At 41.6% G+C, this 23,961-nt stretch overlaps 1 protein-coding gene across 4 annotated transcripts in view; it reads right to left on the bottom strand.

Moving 5' to 3' along the window:
* Window positions 1–16,751, bottom strand: part of YLPM1 (YLP motif containing 1) — a 75,369-nt gene extending 58,618 nt beyond the window's left edge. For all 4 annotated transcript variants that reach the window (XM_049612481.1, XM_049612478.1, XM_049612480.1 and 1 more), the window contains exons 1-4: window positions 15,689–16,751; window positions 6,396–6,632; window positions 5,294–5,473; window positions 3,534–4,528 (exon numbers count right to left, since the gene is read on the bottom strand). In XM_049612481.1, coding sequence (XP_049468438.1) covers window positions 3,534–4,528; window positions 5,294–5,473; window positions 6,396–6,632; window positions 15,689–16,564 — 2,288 coding nt within the window. In that variant the 5' untranslated portion in view covers window positions 16,565–16,751. The remainder of the gene's footprint in view (window positions 1–3,533; window positions 4,529–5,293; window positions 5,474–6,395; window positions 6,633–15,688) is intronic.
* Window positions 16,752–23,961: the final 7,210 nt, after the last annotated feature.

The raw sequence follows: 23,961 nt of genomic DNA on the forward strand, positions 1-23,961 counted from the left end.
AGGGGGAGAGAGGGAGAGGGAGAGGGAGAGGGAGAGGGAGAGGGAGAGGGAGAGGGAGAGGGAGAGGGAGAGGGAGAGAGAGAGAGAGAGAGAGAGAGAGAGAATGAATCCCAAGCAGGGTCCGTATTCCCAGCACAGAGCCCGATGCGGGACTCGAACCCACGAAACCGTGAGATCATGACCTGAGTCGAAACTGAGAGCCAGACACTTAACTGACTGAGCCACCCAGGCACCCCTTAATCGTGTGTTATTTCAATAGTGTGTTATTGGTAAATCAGTTATCTGTGTTCTGCATTCTTGTTTTTCTACCCAGCTGTGTTAAAAAAAACAAGGCAAAACAGAGTGGCTTACCGTATCAGTTATGTGTTTATAGCAAACTCTGGATTCAACTAGTAAGAAAAATTCACAAGTTTCCTTAATAGTGTGGATTATTTCTACCTCATTCTCTTTCACTCACCAGTTTCCACTGATATATGTTTTTTTTACTTAGTTACACAAGAGAAAAAAGAACTATGCTTGGGAAATAGTCACAAACTACACTCAATATGAGCCCAGAGAGCAAAAGCAGAAGAATAATAGAAATGGACATGACATAAGCTAGACTGGGGGAAGGTTTTAAAAACAGGGTAGATGTGAGCAGGATCCAATTCAAAAACAACAACAAAAAAAGCCATCCTTATCTAAGCTGCAGGCGAAAAAGCTGGAGCGGAACATACATCTAAAAGCAATGTAATCAATGTTTCTTAAGATTTCAGCAGGCCAGAATGTTGGCCCAAACCTAACCAGATGACATGTAAAAACCAAGTCTTAGAAAAAGAGAAAAACAAAACAAAACAAAAACTGCACAAGTTCAGGATGAGAGAGACCTGGTTTAATAACAGCTAATGTGAAAAAGACCAGGGAAGCCAAATGGGTGTTAATTAAGCTCAACATAAGCCAACGCTGTGAGAGTGAGGACCAACAAAAGCAATTTGTTTAGTTATCCATTTATGTTCTTCATAGCAAAGTTGGTAATGGGTTCTATGGCTCCCTGCGTCTGAAGTGTTTGTTCTGAAGGAGACTGACCAAAGGCCCTTCACAAGACAATGAACAACGTGGCAGGAGGAGGCTAGAACCAATGTTAGTGTGAAAAGAAAAGAAGAATCTGAGTTTCTGTGACAGCAGAGAAGAGCAGGTGAGGCAGGATCGGGGAGACAAGAGCGTGGCGTTTAAATAACTGTAGGGACACACTATAGTAGGGGGACAGGGTAATTCATTATGTGTTGCACCACAAAGGCAGATCGAATCAACAGGCAGAAATGACAGCAACACATTCAGTTCACTCAATATAAATAAACTTCCCCCAAACCTGTCAACACCTTATATAGTGGTACACCTGATCACAGTGCCAGTGTTTAATCAGAGGCCATCAACCACTTGTCACAGGAAGTAAAATGAACTTAAATGTGGATCAGAAGGCCTTGGATTCTAATTCTATCTCAACCATTTACTAGCTACGTCATCTGAGGCAATTCATTTATAACCTCTCCAAATCTCAGCTTCCTGTCTATGTTTACTTCATGAGATCACGGAGAAGAATAAATCAGGTAATAAGAAGTAATAAAAATAGGTGCAAGACCCAGGATGACAGCACCACATGCAGCACATATACGAGTTGCTACAGAGGAGATACTGCACTAGATAGTTGCTAAGATCCTCCTAGCACTGAAATTATTAAGGTACCTTAAGGCAAGAAAAAACTTAAAATAGGTGCTAAATTTACAACAAGATTTGGTAGGCAAGACAGAAAATATTAATATGAGAGAAAAAAAGAGAGCAGGAAATCTGTTTCACAAGGTGTTAAGAATATACTTTTCTGATAGCAAATTAGTCACCAGATCTACAAGGCAATGCTTAATCCAAGAGATAAGTAAGAATACAAATTAAAAAGTTACACATTCCAACTAAATCAAGACTACAAAATGCACTTGTAATCACTGACAGTATGAATATCACTGAACCACGGCATGAAACACAGCGCTTAACTAATAGTGCTTTCACTCTGGGGACTCTCCGGACTCTGCTCCCACTGGGTGTGGACTCAGGCTCTACTTTCCCAGTTGCGTGATACTGAACAAATTACTCAAACTGCTCAGTCCCAGTCTGTAAAGGGTAAATGTTGGGTATGAACCCGCCTAGTTCACAGGCTGCTGAGAAGATTCCATGAGATAACATATGTAAAGCCTCTGGCAAGGCTTCTGGTACCCGGAGGAACTCGTGTTAATTATGTGTTGCACCAAAGTGGCAGATCTAGAGCAGGTAGTAGTCACAGCAACACATTTAGGTTTAATGCAAGAAATAAACTGTCTAGAAAACTGTCAACACCTTATACGGTGGAGTCGCCTCGCCTCTAAATAGCTTTGACTTTGGATGGAGTTTTGCACCATGTTGTTTTCAGAGTTACAAATTTGGGGAACAAATGATATATTTTGTTTCCAAAGGCTGAAATTAAGTTTAAATTAAAAATGATAATGTAGATACATTGACCCTGAGGTGAAAAATTAATCAACATACTAAGTGGAAAGAGCACGTTTACAAGACAACATACTCAGTACGATCGAATTTTTCTGATGTTTTTGTTTTTAAATTATTGTTTCTAAATGGTGAAATTAGGGGACTTTTTAAAATATTTTTCTGTACTATCTAGATTTAGTATAAGGAATATGTATTTCTATCAATTTTCAATTGGAAAAAATATGATTGAAAATGTTTTTCTATAGGAAAATTAACATTTAGGTCAACTTGGGTAGAAGAATACACTTCTATAAACTTGAAAAAATGAATTTTACACTTTTTAAAAAGCAAAGAAGAAACTCAGAAACTACTAGTTAATTTTTCTGTGTGCTTTTCTAAATAAAAATGTGGTTCAGACAAAAGGAAAATATCTCCCAGATTAAGTGAAATATACAGGAAATAAGCTCCATGGGGGCAGGGATTTGTCTGTTCTATTATATTCACTGCCATAAGCACAGAGCAGGAATAAATATTTGCTGAGCAAATGGATAAAAGTCCTATTTACCCTTACACTAAATTTTGTTGCTTTATTTCACTAGAATATTGGCTTATTCATTTTTATCTCCAACAGCTAGCATATTATCTAACAAAGAGAAGTTACCAATTCAGTTATTTGTCAAATTAAAAAAAAAAGATAAATAAATTTAATAAATATTACTTTTATAGCTAAAAGGTCAATAAAAAATTGATAAGCATTACTCTGAAACATGACGTTCACCCTGAATTATAATCTTTACATATAGAATAAAAGCAGTGACATCAAAGAAATGGGGCATGTTACTATTTCTAGATTTTATTATGTCACATCGAGTAAGTGAACAACACTAACATTATTAATTGTAAACCAGGAATATATATAAAAGTACAAAGAGAATATAAAAATCATATAAAAAAAGCTTTTTATACCAAGGCCTACCCAGCCTAAATCAACAAAAAAGCCAAGCCAAACCAACCAATCATCCAAACAAAGGCAGACCTACCTTGGGCCTCTTGGGCCTTCCAAGTAACTGCTTCTAGGAGGATCTGGAAGCAGTCCACCTGACCTCACTGGCATGTCCTTGACTGCAGTGATTGGCTGAGATGGAGCAGCTGAAGACTCCCCAAGTCCTTGCTCAGATGAGAACGAACTATATGGCAGAGTAGACTTGCTCAGAGGGGCTTTAGAATTCACTTGTTCTGATGGGCTAATAGCTGATTGCAGTGGAGGATGGTAGGTTGAGGGTGGGGCTGAACCAAAAGACACAGGAGTGGGAAGCAGTGCTGGTCTAGGTTTCTCTGGAACCTGTGAACTCTGAGAACTGGAGGCGGGTGGAACTGGGGCCGTTGCTAACTGAGGAGGTATCCCTTGTGGAACCCCAGGGGGAGGTAATCCTGGAGGAGGTGTGGCTAAAGACAATGGTGGGAGGGGCAGGACAGGTGGAGGTGCCGCTGAGGAGAGAGATGGTGGGGGAAGAACCGGTGGGGGCCCTGCAGAAGAGAGGGAAGGTGGGGGAAGAACCGGTGGGGGCCCTGCAGAAGAGAGGGATGGAGGCATCACAGGTGGGGGCACGGAGGTTGGTAGAGAAGGTGGCATCACAGGTGGGGGCATGCCAGGCGGTGGCACTGAAGCAGGCAGGGCAGGGGGCATCACTGGTGGTGGCAATGATGGAGGCAATACCGGAGGGGGCATTGTTGGTAGAGGTGGAGGCATCTGAGAATATGGAACAAAAGGAGGTGGCATTGACATGTTCCCCATATACTGGTTCTTCATGTTCTGAAATGAATTGACTTTCTCCTGGAGATAGGTCTGAGTCGCTTTCATATGTCCCTGCCATGTTTTCCACTGCTTCTCATACTCCTGAAGCTGATCTTTATGAGGATAAGAATGGAGCTGCTCCTCCCACAGCTGAAACTCCCGCTCCCACTCTTGGTAGAGATGTTGAAACTGTTGCTGCTGCATCTCATAATGCCGCAGCTGCACGTCTACAGACATGGTCTACGAATAAAGGGGTAACAATTATTCAAGACATTCATAGAGGAGAATTCATCAAAAGTTAAAATATTAATGAATCCAGGGCATTTGAAGTCTTAGGAAATTAAAACCCTAGAGACTTTGGGACACTAAGGATAAGCTTGTTACATCTCTTCAGTGACGATCTTTCTTCCTTTGACTCGTTTCTGTAAGTTATCACCGAGATGGAGAAACCAACTAAACACCAAAGCAAATACCTATCTCAGCAATAATTACTTTTCAGGTTTTTAATATTACCGTGGATCATTTTAAGAACTTGAGAAATGATCCATTATTATAGACACACAGACACAAGTTTGTATCTTCAAGATACAAGAAAAACAAGTATCTTTTATGGTGTATTTCCTTAGGTTTTTATGGTGGTTGCTTTGATCTTTCTGATGGATTTTGGCTTGTCTGTCACTGTGGTGATTTGTAGGCAACCTGAAGCTACCTGGTAAGAATCTCTGGCTCTTAAGATCCTCAGCAACAGTGCTCTAACAGCCACCTGGGCTGACATGACCAGAAGACTCCACTATACCTGCCTCACCCCAAGAGCATTTCCATAAAACCATACTTCCCAAATCCCTGGTGATGTGACAGATAGCTAACTACCTGGGCCCTCCTTGGAAACATCTATTTGTCAGTATTTAACATCTTTCCTTCTTCATACTTAAATCTCTCTCAGGAATAACAACTCCTTTAAATGACTTGGGGCAACTTCCCACGTGCAGCGGAGGAAGCACTTGCCTGCATGTGCGGCGGCTGCTGTATAATCTGCTGGTACTGTTGCAGGATCTGCTGTAACTGAGTGTGCTTCTGCATTATTCCCTGATACTGGAAGCCGACTCGATGTTGTTGGTGCTGCTGCCAGTGTGCTGCCGCAGCCTGCAACTGTTTCAACCGGGCATCTTCTTCCGGGTCTTCAGACTACAGTTAAGAGAGAATATATTCTTATGTAAGTAACAAAGCAGCAACCAAACTAACAAGAAACCTGAATATTTTACAAAGTAGTATACTATAAAGTCCAGAACCCCTACAACCCTGGCTGACTGAGAAAAGCTATTTTATGTTTAGATAAAAGACCTGGCTCTATTTAGACTACGGGTTACAAATACTAATACAAAGGAGTTTATAAATTCCACAGTCTTCATTGGAATAATAATCCATCCCGCTGTCCCTAAGTAGGGCGATCATTTCCCCCAAAAAGCCAATTTACAGCTATGTCCTTTGCCCTCTAAGAGAAACCTTTTTCACGTTAGCCACTTTTCACCAATAGACGACAATGTACTCATTATGGCTCAATAAAGTTTCCACATGGCCTCTGGGAGAAAAGATACCTTTGGATCAAAGTGAGAACTTTCCATGTGTCAGTTAATATGTTAAGTGACAAGGATTATCACATTTCATGCTTCAACAGCTCTGTAAGACAGCTACCACCCATTTTGCAGATGAGGAAATTACAGCACAGAACAGTTAACTAACTTGTGCAGGGTCACCACCAGCAAGTGGCAGTGCCTCGACTACAGCCTGGGCAGTCTGACAACAGAAGCTGAAGCTCTTAAATACTGCCCTGTGCTGCCAGTATGAAAACACCCTGGTAGCCCGTTAGTCCTTAGAGACTCTCAGTTCAGAAGAGTGTCTAATTCTTTATTCACTGAAACCATGAAAAAAATGCCTTTTCTAAACTTGATCAGGCATTCATCTGATTATTCTGTAACAGAATTCTACATGTACTTAAAAAAAAACATACATAAAAACATATATCCGTTTTGACAAAGGTATATATAAATGAATCAGGAAAAAAAGCTGAATAATTTAGTAAACACCAAGTAGTTAATTTTATGGTTACCTGGGGTTCCTCAGGTGGAAGAGGAGGTGGTACCTCCTCATTAGGAGGTGGTAACGGGGGCTCCTCAGATGAAGGGGGTTCTGGTACTTGACTGGTGGCGGGTACTGTAACTTCTTCTTTTACTGGCTCGGGGGCATCCTTTGCTAGGACAGGACCTTTTTTGTGTCCTGGCAAATGTACTTTTGTCCTCTGCTGCAAACTAAGCAGGTGCTGTCGATACCAATACTGCTGCTGTTCCTACAACAGAAGCCATTTTTAAGAATTGTAATTAACAATCCTACATATCTGAAACTCAGTGTTGACAGAGACCTGCGTTGGTATCTGTGTTCACAAGTCTATATGTAAGAAAAGGCAAAGCTGGACTGAGAAAGGCACATAAGTACACGAGATCTCTCCATTCCTCCTCTAAATTTACACATTTAAGTTAAGCAAATATATTAATTCAACATACTTCTCTACTCTCTTAACACATACGCTTTTGGAAGTGAGAGCAGTCTTTTTGATAAATGCTTTCAATATTCACAGCTGCTTGTTTTTAATCTGCCATTACTTGGTGTGGATTTATCAAGGAGTCTTGTAGTTAATGAATATAACCAAGTAGTTCTGTCTCTTCTCTGCCTTCTCTTTCTCCAGTGCTCTTCTCTCTTTTAAACACCTGTTATATCCCAGTTATATACACATAAATGAGAATTTACTGTGTTTTAGAATGCTATTTATTTTAAAAGTCTCAGCTTTGTCTTCCAAATTATACTTCCAATAATTCAATTTTCTGGAAGCTTGTTTTATGCTTCCACTTTAAAAAAGTTACAACAAAAACAAGTTTAATGCAGAAATAATTAGAAAATACAACTGATCCTCATTATTCATGGCTTCCATATTTGCAAATTTGCCCATTTGCTAAAATTTATTTCTAACTCCGAAATCAATACTCAGGAATCTTTGGCTGTCATTTGTGGACATGCGTGGCAGAGCAGTGAAAAATCTGAGTTGCCTGCCTTGCACATTTCCTGCTGTGACAGAACAAGGCCATGCTCTGCCTTTTTGTTTGGCTCTCATACTGTAAATAAGTGTCCTTTTCATGGTCTATTGAGGACCACATTTTTCAGATTTCTGTGCTTTTTGTTGGTGATTTTGCTGTTTAAAGTGGCCCCAAGTATAGTGTGGTGTGCTGTCTAGTGTTCCTAAGTGCAAGAAAGCTGTGACTGATATGTTTAATACAGAAAATCTGTTGTAGATACTAACTTCATTCACACCCATGTGTTATAGTGCTTTTGGCTGTGAGTTCAATGTTAATCAACAATATACATTAAATAAGGTGTCATTAAACAGGAACACATATAAAACAAGGTTATGTATTAACTGGTTGGTGAACATGAGACCAAAAGCTCATAGGAACCTAACCCTGTATTTCCCCTGGGAGCAGTGGTTTAGTATTCATTAATTCAATGTTCCTGGTCACTTTTTTGCCAGTGTTCCTGGCAACACAAATAAGGAGAATCAACTGTACAAATAAGCAGTAACTGATGAATTAAAATCAATAAAAAATCTCACCACGCAGACATAACTACAGGATCTTCATTTTCCCAGTATTCATTATATAACTCCCTATGGTTACAAGGTTGCATAAGGAAAAAAGTTGTCATAACACTAAAATATTCACTAATGTAATACCCTTTATACTTCCATAATTAACAACAGCATGTATTTCTACTATAATTATAAAGGTGCAGGATTTTACAAAAGTGATGTTGGAGAACTTTGGAACTCATTACGGATAGTTGAGGATCTAGCCTAAGTCCTGTCAATTACAACCAAAACATTTTTTAGAATAAGAACTGCAAAAGAGAAGGACATGAATATTAAAGGTTGAAAACAGCTCCTGGGAAAATTGATAAACCCCTACATTATTTTCAACATATCCAAAACCAAAATACAAGATAATATATAATACTGCCATACGACTTTGTCACAAAAATTATAGTACAGAAACCAAATCAACACCAGTCTTTGTTCATTCTAAGACTCAGCTATTCCTAGGGTGCCTGGGTGGCTCAGTCATTTGGGTGTCTGACTCTTGATTTCAGTTCGTGAGATTGAGCCCTGCATCAGGCTCTGCACTGAGAGTGGAGCCTGCTTGGGATTCTCTCTCTCCCTTTCTCTGCCCCTCCCCTGCTCACACTTTCTCTCTCCCTCTCTCTCAAAATAAATAAACAATTAAAAAAAAAAAAAAAGACTCAGCTATTTCTTATGATTTTGGGCTTTGATTTTTAAGATTGTGTTCCAAGTCAAATTTTTTACTTTTTACCATAAACTTTTGGTTCCTGTGTTAAATGGATTCATTTTCCTTAGATTCAGGGGAATTCATCATCTTTGGATAACCAGGATTTCCTACATTGTTAATATTTTATTGTACATCCTCTTTAATTTCCCACATGCAAACAAGATGCATAAAATATATACATAATATATACTCTTTTCTCACTAAACATAATGTTATCTGTTTTTTCACTCACAGAATAGAATTTTCTTGGGAGAGAGTTGTCTCATGTTTTTCTTATATCCTATCTGGTGCTTACACATACTGCTGGAGCACAGGAGAATGTCAATAAATGGTTATTGATCAAATGAAGACTTCCCTTCTAGGCCACTCCTTTCTATGACCTGAACCTTGCTTCAAACCATTGGGAAGAATAAATTCCATCTCACTAACTACATCTTGCAGTCTGGGTCATGATTGGGCCTTTCTGTTTTTAATTACCATGCACATAATCATCAGCTCCAGGGATATAATTACTCTTCCTATTAAACATAAAAACAAAACAAAAAAACAGGACACTGACCATGCAGGTGACAATAATGTACCATTAAAACATTTTCAACTTTCTTCCACTATTCGATGAAAACAGCAACAGTCTTATCTTTCAGCTTAAAAATATTAATAAACTCAGTCTCTTTCAAGCAGAAGTTAAAAGTTTCCTTTAGTTTTTAGTTGCTTTGAAAGCATCGCTAAAAGATACAAAGACGCAAACCACCTTACATAAACTAGAAGCCAACAGCTACAGACTGTACAAGATCTAGATTCCAAATCAATTTATACCCATCTTATTATCAATGTTTCCTAGACCTAGTCTAGGGTGAAGAACCTTGTTGGAGGGGCACCTTGGTGGTTCAGTCACTTAAGCATCTGACTCTTGATTTTGGCTCTGGTTATGATCTCAGTTTGCAAGATCAAGCCCCACTCTGGGCTCTGTGCTGTCAGCATGGGGCCTGCTTGGGATTCTCTCTCTCTCTCTCTCTCTCTCTCTCTCTCTCTCTCTCTCTCTCACTGCCCCTACCCCACTCACGGTCTCTCTCAATATAAATAAACCTAAAAAAAAAAAAAAAAAAAAAAAAAGAACCTTGTTGGACCTTGCGTAGTTGTTGATGTACTGATAGCATGCATTGTAGGTCAATTTCAATTTCTACTTCATATGAACACAATAAGCAGAAGCCAGATCTAATTCAATCTTAGGACTAGGCTTTGGCACATTTTTAAAGCTCTACAAATGAGCATCATTCAGACATGTCCTCAGTGACTCCAAAAGAAGGGTGTTTTTAGCTCTATTGTAGAAAGGAATGAAACCTGTCTGGACTTCCTAATGAAGCCAGAGCCAAACTAGTGGTCAGTTCTTCTGGTTGTTCCATCGTATCAGACAACTCCATCTCACATAGGATGTTAGTTCATAGGTAGAGGAAAATCATTGCACATGTCACATTCAAGAAGAGACTGAACGAAGACAATTAAAAAGGATGTAAGAACTATTTGTCACAAATATCATTACCAAAAAAGATGCTAATTTATTCAACACTTACTGACCACTTGCTGGTACAGTAATGAACTATGTGCTAAATGATTTTCCAAGCAGGGAAGTATAAAGCAAGAGAGTGTGTGAGGTGGGGAGGGGAAGGAGAGACACAGAGAGGGAGAGAGAAAGGGGGAGAGAAAGAGAGAGAGAGAGATGTTTTAGAGATTAATTTTAGAAGGTTGCCTTTCCTATCCAGGTTATTATAAATGCCTGTAACACTAAAAGTCCTATGTCTTACATCCTAAAGCAAGGGGTGGGGAGAAATCTGGTAAAATAATGAATTGGTTTTCCGTCTTTTAGATTTATTTAAAGTGTTTATTTTCAGTATTCTTGAAGTGCACATTCTACTCCAGGAATCTTAGTCCCATCTAAAAAAATTAAAAATTAAAAAATAATGCTCCTTTACTTCACCTCTTCCTCGAGCTCCTGCCCTCATTCTCTCTCTCTCTCTCCTTCAGTCAAACTTCTTGAAAGAGTTGTCTATACTCACCATCCCCATTTCCTCACCTTCCATCACTCCTCAAATCAATGCAATATGGCTTCAGTCACTATGAAACTGCTCCTGCCAAGGTCAACAATAATCTACATGTCAGTAAATGCAAAAGATAACTCACAGTCTTTATCTTGCTTGACCTCTCAGTGGTAGTGACACAGCTGACCACTCCTTCCTCCTAGAAACAGTCTTCTTTGCACTTCCGTGGGACTGCACTGTCCTGACTTTCCATCTATCCACTTGGTCTTTCTTCTGTTGGTTCCCCTAGATACTGAGACTCTGCGGGGTTAGGCTCAATATCCTTTAAACTCTATCCTTACTCTACACACACTCCTTATGGGGACCTCAGGAGGAACTAACATCCCATGTGAGATGGAGTTGTCTGATACGATGGAACAATCAGAAGAACTGACCACTAGTTTGGCTCTGGCTTCATTAGGAAGTCCAGACAGGTTTCATTCCTTTCTACAATAGAGCTAAAAACACCCTTCTTTTGGAGTCACTGAGGACATGTCTGAATGATGCTATTTCTGTGCCCCAAATACCATTTTTATGCTGATGACTCACAAGTCTATCATGTCTCCAAGGTCTCGATTCTAGACTCTAGACCTGTATCTAACTTCCAATTGGACATCTCCATTTGGAATCCTGTGTCTCAAGGACCTCAAACTTAGTAGGTTTAAAACCAAACTCATGCTCTCCCCTCCTCCCCAGACCTGCTCTTCCCCCTCTTCTAGGTTTTCCTATTTTATTAGTAAATGGGACTACCATGTACCTAGCAGTCTATTCCAGAAACTCAGGAATCATCCTTGCCACCTCCCTTTCCACTACTACTCAATCTCCAATTAGATTATAGTATACAAATACTTCTCCAGTCTTTCCACTTGTCTCTATCTCCACTATTTACCATCCAAGTCCAAGCCACTATTATCTCTTGCCTGGATTATTCTAAGTGCTCTCTCTAAATCACCCTTGATCTTTTCAATTCCACTCTCCACACTGTAAGCACAGTGAGTTTTCAAAAATGCCAATCTGTCACATTTGACTGTATAAAATCCTTCAGTGTCATCCTACTTCCCAAAAGTCCTCATAGGCCCACCCTGATCTGGTTTGTGTCTACCGTTCACACCCTGAGCTTTCAGTAAGCCTTACTTTAAATGCTATCTGGTTAATTCCCACTCATTCTTCAGGTTTCACTTAAATATCACTTAAAAAGGGAAACTTCTTCAACTCGGTTATAGCTCTTAGCTATATCCAATCATTTACAAAAATATTTGTTCTTCACCTACTATGTGCTAGACCCTGAGCAGGGCACTGTAAATACAATGGTGAGCTTAAAACAAAAAAGCAAAAAAACCTCACCTTCTGCCACTCCTCATCAAACAGTCTAGTGATATTTTAGGCATATTTTACAATTCCACAGCACCTTGTACTGCTCATAATTACCTATTAAATGGCTTGTTCTTCTCATTGGAACAAGTCAATGAGGGCAGGTGCTATGTAAATTTTCTTCACCATTTCATCTCTGGTACTAAACTAAGGAAGGTACTTGGTACATAGTTGCTACTCAATAAATAGCTGAATTTTAAATAAATGACTACAAATTCTAATCAAAGTCAACAGCTTTACCTAAGTAAGTTTTGAGAATAAAAGGATAAAGTCACAATTTATGAAGTAAAGGCTAGTATGCACTTTACCTAGCCAGTCCTTTAAACATACAGAAAAGTTAATGCTTCAAAAAAGATACATTCCATTAAATCATCAATGCTTTACTCTGAAAACTAGAAATTAAATGGAAGCATATCAAGCACTTATCCTGTCTTTCCTATACCAACCGTATTTCTAATTAAATAGTCCTAATTTATGAAAGCTTTTCTTTACAGAATTCCATATAGAAAATGAAGAAATGACAGAAAAAAAATTACGTTATAATCTTTAATGGAGAAATAATTTACTCAGGCAGAGACTATCAATGGATGAAACATTAGAGGCAAAACTGATGGGAAGGTTTACAATGGAGGGACCAGACTGTTCCTCCCGATCAATCTTGGCACCACTAATAGTGGGACAACCAGGCATTGTGTGTCTCTTGATGGGATGCAAATGAAGCACACAGGACCACTCTGGTTATGAAGTACACTTGCGAAAAGAAAGGTGAACTTAAACCTAAGTTTTCAGAGTTTACCAGAACTGTGAAAGAGAATGGAACAACTCAAATGATTGGAAAACTATGAGACAGCAGACAAATCCAGAATGCAGGACATTCTACAGGACCACTGAGATAGATTTCTCAAATTCAATGGCATGGGATAGAAAAAGAGAATAGAAGAGACTGGTCTAGATCAGGAGTTCTCAACTGAGGGTGATGTTAACCCCCAAGGGATATTTAGTAATGTCTGGAAACATTTCTGTTTCCCACTGGGGGCTGCTACCAACATCTAGTAGTTAGAGGCCAGAGATGCTGCTTACACACCCTACAACACACAGACTGCCCTCCACAACAAAGAATTATCCTGCTTCACGGTGTCTATATTGGATCCTGATTTGAACAAACCAATAAAACATGACTGAGTCCACTGGGGAATTTTAACATGGATGATATCAGAGAATTATTTTAAATTCCATTAGTATGATGAGATAATAGGGGAAATCTAAATGGGTCAGGTATCAGATGATACAAAGAAACTGTTGCTACTTTTAGTAGGTGTTATGATGTATTTACCTAAGAAAAGGTCCATTTTTTCATGAAAGATGACAAAGAATGTAGGGATGAAACAACATGAGATCTAAGATTTGTCTTAAAATATTTCAGCAGCAATAATAATAAAAAAGTATAGATGAAGTAAACATGATAAAATTTTGACAATTGGTGAATCTGAACGATGGGTATATAGGGGGAACCATGCCATTGTCTCTACTTTTGTGTATGTTTATAATCTTTCACCATAAAAATTTCCAATGACATATTCCAAAAGTAAAGTATGAAGCAAAGAATAATACATGTGCAGAAGGGTTCATTTAAGAGATTGGCACTGGCATGAAGAAAACCTTTATAATCTAATAAATCAAAGTATCCTAAGTCTAGAACATGACAACTTTGTAGCACTGTCCTAGGTGCTACAGAAGATTAAAAGATGAGTGAGATAGTCCCTGTCTGCAAGGGACTTACAATCTGAAAAACAGAACCAAACCAGGTGGGTGAGCTCAGGGATGGCTTCAAAGAGACCTGACATTTGAGATGTACCTTTAAAGCAATACAACTATATAAGCAGGGAGAGAGGGTTGAGGAAGTTGGGATGAATTCTAGACAGAGGGAAGGAAGCCTAAACAAGCTTACAAGGTCCTTCTTGGTCTGACCCCCACACTTCTCAAGTCATCTTCCACTTTTTTTCCCCGGATCTCCACAAAAAATTGGAGGCAATGAATACTGAAAGCATTGAAAGAACTTCAATACAAACAAGGGTACAAAGGCAGAAAAGCAAAACCAGGAAACCAGTGTTCATGGTATTTGTATTAAGGACTGGTCTGATTCCTCCTCCTTTCCCTCCAAAAACAATTCGTTTGTCTAGTAAACAGGAGGATATAGACGTCGTACTTTGGCTTGGGCTACCTCTGAGAGTGTTTGACAACAAAAGCACTGGTAATTTCAGAATGGGTTGGGAACGGGGGACAGAAATGTTGTCTCTATTATAGAGGAATCTGAGGGAAATAACCTGGTGGGATGGTACTAATTTGGTATAAGCCAACAGAATCCCTTCTTCTATTTTACTCCAGCATTACAAGTGTTTTCTCCTGATGATGTGCCAAGCACAACATCTTGCTTACTTAAAACAACTTACTTATGTTCTTAATTTCTAATGCCAAACCACCACAAAATTAGAGTACCATATCCCTATTTTTTGGAAATCTTTTATATGTAAATCTCAGCTTGTAGATTAAAAGACTCCTTTTTCATTAGGGAATCTAAGGTGGATGAGTAATTGCTAAAAGTGTCTATTTCAAGAAATCATAACAAGCTATCTACTCTTATCTATAACAAGTTATCATAACAAGTTATCTACTCTTATCTACAAGTTATCTATATTTACTTTAGTTCTGTCTTTTTTCTTAAGGGAGGAACTAATTTATTACTGCTATCCTAGATATCCTTGCTCTGTAGGAAGAATCACTTAAAGAAGTTTAGAGGAACAGCTCTCTCATAAAGGAAGAGATATCACTAACTTTTTTCCACCTTGGCCACATTCCACAGCAGTTACTCTGGAGTGAATGGTAACAGTGCAATGCAGCAAACTGGCTATATCTTACAACTTTAAGTGATGTGAGAAAAGGATGTATGGGTCCATTCCTTAAATAACCAAGATACTCCCAAAAGGGTAAAAGGTGAAGAGACTTCCTATGGATTGCATATGTATCTATAAGCATAATTAGGATGCTTCTGTTAGAACATGACTTCATTCTTCATTTGCTAACACCTTGTAATTCACGTAGCTGAGAGCTATGGGTGGCCCCCTAAAATAACTTTTTAAAGAAGCTAACTGGTCATAAGGTTCATATGCACTTCAGGTATCAGCCCTTTGGGAAGCTTCTTTTTTATGCTGCCTCTCAAATGGAAATTTGAGTTTAAAATACAATTTTAAAACACAGCGCTTTGCGAGAGCAACAGAATCTAGGAGGTCAGTCAGAGGAAACCAAAGAATACATCTGAGAAGTAACTCTTAACCCACCTCACTACTCCATGGTGTTTAGGAACATCTTCAAGAACTGTTCTTTTAATAATCCACATTTAGCTACTTGAAAAGCTGGGATGTCGGACTTCTGACTCTCAAGGAATCCTTTGGAGTGTAAATTAGCTACTCATTGTGCTGGAATTAGCCTAAGCACTGGTTAAAGCACTGAGGCCTGCTCACTTAGGGCCCTCTAGGTGAAAGATGCAGTTCAGGCAGATGCTTTCTTACCTGTGGAGTCATTGTTGAGGGATCTGGCTCAGGGGCAGCTTGCTGCTGTTCAGCACTCTTGTTCTTGGCCCCACTCTCCAAAGGCTCTTGCTGGACAGTTGTCTTATTCCCAGAAGGGGCGGACGGTGGTGGTGGAGCTAATAGCTGGGATTTAGCATGGCCCTGGGAGGGGCGGGAAGGAGATGCCTGAGAAGGGGGCAAATAGGACTGGGAATGGCTCAAATAGGATTGCGAGGAGGAGGAAGAGGAAGAATAAGAGGGGGTGGGCGCCAGGTAGGATTGGGAAGGTGGGGACTGAGAAGGGGACGGCTGAGCGGGAGGCAGGTAGGGCTGAGACGAGGCCGGGGGATAGTACGAGGGTGGTGGCTGAGGTGGGGGCATGTAAGATTGAGACGGGGGCATATATGACCCCGGCGGTACAGGGGGAGATTCAGGGGGGGAATCCAGCTCCATGGGAACCAAACCAGGAGACCCGTCTCGTTGGTGGTGGAGCATCTGGTGTTTGTACTGCTGCTGCTTCTGATAGCTGAGGGCCGGCCCAGGTGGCGGGGGCATCGGTGGCGGCGGTGGCTGCCAGTCCCCGTAGCCGCCCCCCGGCATCACCGGCGGGGGCGGCAGGGGGGGCGGAGGAAGGTGATGGGGCTGGAGCACGCACTGCATTTGCTTCTGGTGCATCTGCTGCAGCTGCTGGAGCTGCGCCAGGTGCTGTTCGCGGAAGCTCATGAAGCCCGAGGAGGAGGGGGCCGCGGGAGTCGTCGAGCTCGAATACCCGGGCCCCGGCGAGGCCTCAGGAAGCGCCACCGGCGGTGGCGGCGGCGGGACCGGCGGCGGCGGATAGTGGCTGCTCCCGCCATACCGGCCCCAATTCGGGTACATATCGGAGAAGGCGGCGCAGGGCTCGTCCCGGCGCCGTTACTCGCCGCAACCGACCTCCAGGAGCTGCGGCGGCGACGGCGACAGCCGGAACTCGCGGCGCCTACAGGCCCCGGAGCGTGTAAACGGAGCGCGCCAGTGCGCCGGCGCTACCGAGCTGGGCCCGCGACCGGGAAGGCGGGGACGGCACTGGGGCGACTACGCCTGCGCAGTAGCCACCGAGAGGAGAACAAAGGCGAGATAGAGCGACCCTTTGCTTGGAGACTCTCGGTCGCCATCTTCCTTCGGGTTCGGATAATGTAGGCGCGAGTAGAATGTTCTCATAGAATCGAGGAACCATAGAGTCTCACAGCCGAAGGGGTGGTAGAGATCGTATCGCTCCACGGGTTCATTTTTGAATGGAAAAAAAAAAAGGTTCCATTCACAATAGCAACAATCTCAACAACAACAAAAATGCCATGAAACAAGTAGCAATAACTCTCATAAGAAATATGTAGAATTTATATGAAGAAAACTACAGAACCATACAGGATCATATCCGACGGGGATAAGTTAGACTTGAAATAATGGAGAGGCTTACCATGATCCTGAATGAAAAGAGGAAAAATTGTAGAGCTGTCAGTTCCTCTCAAATTCAATGAATAGATTCAGTTCAGTTCTAACAAAAATTCCAATTAGGAACGAATCTGTGAAGAATAGAAACATTCTGAAGACAGAACGTAAGACTACACCAATATATGGTGTACACTTACATGAAAGGTAACATCTGCAGTTATTGTAAAAGGTGAGAAATAGAATTCCTTAGAATAACTCAACACATAAAAATTCACGTTGGGGAATCTCAGCTAAAGCAAAGATAGCAAAAACCAGATGCAAAGATTGTCTAGAGAGGGTGACCTAGAAAATAATCCAATCTGTCAGCAAAATACTCAACTTTGGCTTGAGTGAATTACTGAAAAACAAGGCTGATACACCCTGAATTCTGGAAAGAAAAGAAGAACCTAACTCTGAGAATGCTAAGTGTGCCAGTGTGTCAGTCGTGCACCACTTAAAGATTTGACCTTTCTTCCATCTTAGCAAACCCAGATCTTCACCTCTCTGAGGAGGTGGATGCGAGTAGAAAAGTGGGGCATCCAAGGATCTTTCAGAGGGGAGAGCTTTTCATTCTCTTTTTACTTTTTGAAGTATACCATATATACATGAAATTAAACATCATAAGCGTACAGGTTAGTGAATTTTCACAAACCAATCACACTGTGTAACTAGCACCCAGATCAAGAAACAGAACATTAGGGCCAGGTCAGATGCCTGCCCTTGTGCCCCTTCATCTCTCAAAAAGAGAAGAAGAAAAGAAAGAAAGAAAGAAAGAAAGAAAGAAAGAAAGAAAGAAAGAAAGAAAATATTATCCAACTCATAAATCCCACTTACTTGCAATTTTAATATTTGCTATTGAAATTCTCTTTTGAAAAATATAAAAATACAAGTTATTTACCATAGTAATAGCCTAAAGGAGAATATCAGATGGTCATTGCATTAGATGAAGAAAAAGAATATAATAAAATTCAACATCCATTCATGATTTTTATTTTTTTTAATTTTTTAAAATGTTTTTATCTGTTTTTGAAGGAGAGAGAGAGAGCATGCACGGGGGAGGAACAGAGAGAGAGGGAGACACAGAATTCAAAGCAGGCTCCAGGCTCTAAGCTGTCAGCACAGAGCCCGATGCAGTGCTTGAACCCACGAACTGTGAGATCATGACCTGAGCTGAAGTCGGACGCTCAGCTGACTGAGCCACTCAGGTGCCCCGCCATTCATGATTTTTAAAAAGCTTAGCAAACCAGAAATAAAAGGGAACACCCAAATCTTATGAAGAATATTTACTTATTTTTAAAAAATTTTTAACATTTATTTATTATAGAGAAACAGAGCATGAGAATGGGAGGGGTAGAGAGAGGGGGAGACACAGAATCCAAAACAGGCTCCAGGTTCTGAGCTGTCAGCACAGAGCCTGACGTGGGGCTCGAACCCACAAATCGCAAGATCATGACCTGAGCCAAAGTCGGACGCCCAACCGACTGAGCCACCCAGGCAACCCTGAGTATTTAGTTATTTTTAAAGTTTATTTATTTTGAGAGAGACAGAGATAGCACGAGTGCACATGCTCACACATACACACACACACAGGGCGGGGGGGAGGGGGAGAGGGGGGAAGGGCAGAGAGAGAGGGAGAGAATCCCAAGCAGTCTCTGAGCTGTCAGCACAGAGCCCAACATGGGGCTTGATCTCACAAACCATGAGATCATGACCTGAACTGAAATCAAGAATCTGATGCTTAACCAACTGAGCCACTCATGCGCCTTGCCGAAAGCCAAGCTATCCAACCAGCCTGATGGCAGGGCCTGGGCAGTGGACGGATTGGGACTGCATGGTGGTCCACTGAAAGTGAAGCTTCTTGTACTCCTGCTTTTGTGTAATTTGGCCTTGGCATTGGTCGGGGAAGCCACCCTACCAATGAAAGTACCTGGGGATTTGTCAGTTGGGGAATTGCCCACGACAGGCCCCTCGGGAAAAGAACCATTGGGGAAAGAAATAAGATTCCACAAGGAAATTATGCGGCCCTACATCCAGCCCTTGCCGCCCCCTATAAAGATTCCTCTACCTAAAGGAAGGATAGCCCCATACATTTCCCAGCCAAGGAGGGGACAAATGGGTTCAAAATCCCCACTCTGGGAACAAAGGAATGTATCTATGGATACAAGTTACTCCAACCCGTAGGCCCACGTGGCCCCCAGGAGGCATTCCAGATGATGATTGGACCCGGTGGGTTAAGGTACAGAATGGTTCATTAGTTCCTAGGTATACATTGTCTCTCTGGGAACGCATAAGGCATGGGTTCCCAGGGCCCTCTTGGCTCCCTCCCGGCACCCCAGACCAAAGCGCATACCTTTGTTCCTTGTACTGCAAATGGTTCAAAGGAACACTTAAGAAGTCATATCCCAGGGCGCCTGGGTGGCTCAGTCGGTTAAGCATCCGACTTCGGCTCAGGTCATGATCTCGCGGTCCGTGAGTTCGAGCCCCGCGTCGGGCTCTGGGCTGACAGCTCAGAGCCTGGAGCCTGCTTCGGATTCTGTGTCTCCCTCTCTCTCTGACCTTCCCCCGTTCATGCTCTGTCTCTCTCTGTCTCAAAAATAAATAAAAACATTAAAAAAAAAAAAGAAGTCATATCCCTGTAAACGTTCCACTTGAGGTGTTGAGAGATAGATGACCTTTCATGAAAATAGCAGAGCAAATGCTTTATAGACAAACATAGATACGTAATGAAAATAATATGAAGAAATTAATCAATAAGCAAAAGGCAGGAGGGAACGTTACAAAGAAATAACCATGAGGTTCCTTAATGGGTGATTACACAAAGGAACATTTTTAGAATTAGGTAAAGCCGAGAAACATAGATGACACACGCTACAAGGAAATTGCTAACAAATACAATGCCACATTTGCCACAATAAAGCGGCCAGTCTAACACATTGCTGTTGTCTGTGTCCACTTGTTAGTTTCGCTGACGCCATTCATCCTTCGGGAACCCCTGGACCTGCTGGGGCTGGACCTCAGCAGTGCCTCAAGAGTATTTTTTCTAATGTTTATTTATTTTTGAGAGAGCGGGGTGGGGGGGGGGGGGGTACGAGAGGCAGAGAGAGAGAGAGAGAGAGAGAGAGAGAGAGAGAGAGGAACCCAAGCAGGCTCCACGCTGACAGCAGAGAGCTGCAGGGCTTGAACCCACGAACCGTGCGATCATGACCCGAGCCAAATCCAGATGCCCAACGGCCTGAGCCACCCAGGTGCCCCAAGAGCACTTCTTTTTAAACACTACGACAAACATCATACTTAAGTGTGAAACGCTGAAAGTTTTCCCACTAGGATCAACAACAGGTGCCCACTACCATCACATCTGCTGTGGACTGAATTGCGTACCACCCTCTCCCCGCCAAAAATGTGACTTGGGAATGTGACTTTACTTGGAAATGAAGTCATTGAAGATGTAATTAGTTAAAATGAGATCATCCTATAGTAGGGTCAATCCAATATGACTAGTGTCCTTATGAGAAGATGGCCATGTGAAGACACAGATATGCCCACGTGATGCTGAAGGCAGAGATTGGAGTTATGCAGCTGCAAGCCAAAAAGTGGAACGGATAGGGGCGCCTGGGTGGCTCAGTCGGTTAAGCATCCGACTTCGGCTCAGGTCAGGATCTCACGGTCCGTGAGTTCGAGCCCCGCGTCGGGCTCTGTGCTGACAGCTCAGAGCCTGGAGCCCGTTTCAGATTCTGTGTCTCCCTCTCTCTCTGACCCTCCCCCATTCATGCTCTGTCTCTCTCTGTCTCAAAAATAAATAAAAACGTTAAAAAAAATTTAAAAACAAAAAGTGGAACGGATAGAATTCTCAGACACTGACGGCGCAAGTGTAAATTAGGATGGCCATTCTGAAATACTATTTGGCAGTATCTACTAGAGCTGAACAGACACATATATGACCCAGGAATCCCACTACTAGGCATATAATGCCGTAATAATGCATGTAGATGTTATACAGAAGGCATGTTCACAGCAGCACTCCTTGTCAGGCCTGAAAACTGGAAAGCAACCCAAATGTCCACCTAGATGAGAATGGATAATGGAATTGTGGTCTATTTATACAATGGAATACAGAACAGTGAGAATGAACGAAGTATAACCACATGGCGACAACTCAGGTGAATCTCACAAACATAATGTTGAACAAAAGAAGCTAGGCAAAAAAGAATATGTCCTGTATGCTTTCACATATATAAATTCAAAAATATACAAAATTGATATGTAGTGTTAGAATTCAGGATAGACTGTTGGGGTGAAGAGATAGTGACTGAAGCGGGGCATGAAGATGTCTTCTGGTAACATTTGGTGTCTTGATCTGGGTGCTGGTTACATGGGTATGTTTAGTTTCTGAAAGGTTCTTCAGGCTGTGCCACTTAGGATTTACGCACTTTTCTGTTTGTATAATTCAATGAATGTACCTAAGAAAACCCTGAAAGATGGAAGTTCAAGAGAATATTTACCGTATAATTGGCTTTACATGTAGTTCAAAAATAGGCAAAATGAAATTGTAATGTTAAAAGTGACACCAGTGGTTGCCTTTGGGGAGAAGGAAAAGGGTAGTGACTGGAAGGGGGTACAAGTAGGGTTTCTGGAGTGCTAACAATGTTCTATTTCTTGAGCCAAATAGTAATTACACAGATATTTGCTTTGTTAAAACTTATTTAGCTGTGTGTTTATCCTTCGTGCTTTCTTGTTTGTATGATGTACTTCACTCTTTTTTTTTTTTTTTTTTTTTTTAGTTAAAGAGGTGCCTGGGTGGCTCAGTCAGTTAAGCGTCCGGCTCTGGCTCAGGTCATGATCTCACGGTGCGTGGGTTTGAGCCTCGCGTCGGGCTCTGTCCTGACAGCTCAGAGCCTGGAGCCTGCTTCAGATTCTGTGTCTCCCTTTCTCTCTCCGCCCTCCCCTGCCTGTGCTCTGTCTCTCTCTCAAAAATAAACATTAAAAAAAGGTTTTTTTAAAAAAAGGTGGGAAGGAGAAAAGTGATATTAGCAGAAAGCTGAGAAAGATGAGATTAGGTGGAGGGAAGTGGAAAGGTTTCAGGGCATAGTAGGTTCTAGCTGTCGTGACCACCATCCCATCTCTCAGCCACCATTCGTCTTTCAGCACCTACTTGGGAGACAGCACCTTTGTTTAAACAGCACATTCCACATTCTTTCTCCTCATTGTTTCAAGATAAAGATCCAATTGGGCATTGTTTGAGATGCGTTAGAAATCCTATGCCCTAGGGGCGCCTGGGTGGCGCAGTCGGTTGGGCGTCCGACTTCAGCCAGGTCACGATCTCGCGGTCCGTGAGTTCGAGCCCCGCGTCAGGCTCTGGGCTGATGGCTCAGAGCCTGGAGCCTGTTTTGGATTCTGTGTCTCCCTCTCTCTCTGCCCCTCCCCCATTCATGCTCTGTCTCTCTCTGTCACAAAAATAAATAAACGTTGAAAAAAAAATTAAAAAAAAAAAAAAAAGAAATCCTATGCCCTAGATTCTTACTCTCAGGGAACAAAGATATAGTTGGCTACTCAAACCTTCTAAGCCTGCATGATTTTCAAAAATCACAGCCGCCTTTATGATACAGAACCCCTATCTATACCAGTAAAAGAAGCTTCATTGTGTAATGCTCTCCTGGTGACATTTTAATAACCCTGATTTCACATTATGTGACCAACCCCAGGCCAATTTTTCAGAGATAAATTTTTACTAATCTAGCATGAAAAAAGCAAATAACAATAAAAATATAAAGTGCTCTGGGGCATCTGGGTGGCTCAGTTGGTTAAGAATCCGACTCAATTTTGGTTCAGGTCATGATCTCAGGGTTCATGAGTTCAAGCCCCATGTCAGGCTCTGTGCTGACAGTGTGGAGCCTGCTTGGGATTCTCTCTCTCTCTCTTTTTCTCCCCCCACCCCTGTGCTCTCTGAGAGAGAGAGAGAGAGAGAGAGAGAGAGAGCGCTCTTATTCAAAATGAACTAAGGGATGAATTAAAGCACAAATCACACAGGTTTTGTGTAGGAGATTCCAGAGGGGGTTAGCTCTTAACGGTCAATGCTGTCATAGTCAACTTGCATGAGTCTTCTCTGGAGTAGTTTTATAATCCAGCTATACTTCTCTCTTTTGTGTTTCATTCTTGCTGTTGCTAGGGGGACTTGAGTGAGGGCTGGGAGGTAGCACTTGATTGGTTAGTGGTTTGAGGTCATATTCTGATTGGCTGATCGCTTACATGCCATTTTGAGGAATAAACATCTCTGCTAGCTCTTGCAGCATGTCCTGTTCTAAACAACAAGATCTAGAGGCAGATCATCTACTATTGGACCTATGCATCCTTCGGCAGGCATTTCATAAGGATTTTGGATGGTGTCTAGACTTAGAGTAACCTGGTCATGCATAACCTAGGCAACGTTAGTGTTTTCTTCCCCTCCCTATTACCATGGAGTCATGTTCTCATTTTATCGTAAAGAAACCCATAGGTGTTCATGTGGAATGCCAGTTGCCATGTAGACAGTCCTTTCAACCATTCCCAATGGATCACAGTGTAGGCGAGCCCGGACCTTGAGGATGGTTGTGTCCATTACAGTTCTTTGGATGTTATCCATAGCAACAGCTGCAACTTAAAAAAATGTATTGAAAAGATACTGTGGAAGTCACAAAATAGACCAAAAGGTCATTTAACTAGATCTAGGAGTAGGAAGAAACCAAGGCAGGAGATATTCTACCATCAAAGCTCTGAATTCTATAAGAAACAAAGTTCAACTCTTTTTTTTTTTTTACACCTTTAGCCATTCA

Source organism: Panthera uncia (assembly GCF_023721935.1).
Source record: "Panthera uncia isolate 11264 chromosome B3 unlocalized genomic scaffold, Puncia_PCG_1.0 HiC_scaffold_1, whole genome shotgun sequence".
NCBI lineage: Eukaryota > Metazoa > Chordata > Mammalia > Carnivora > Felidae > Panthera > Panthera uncia.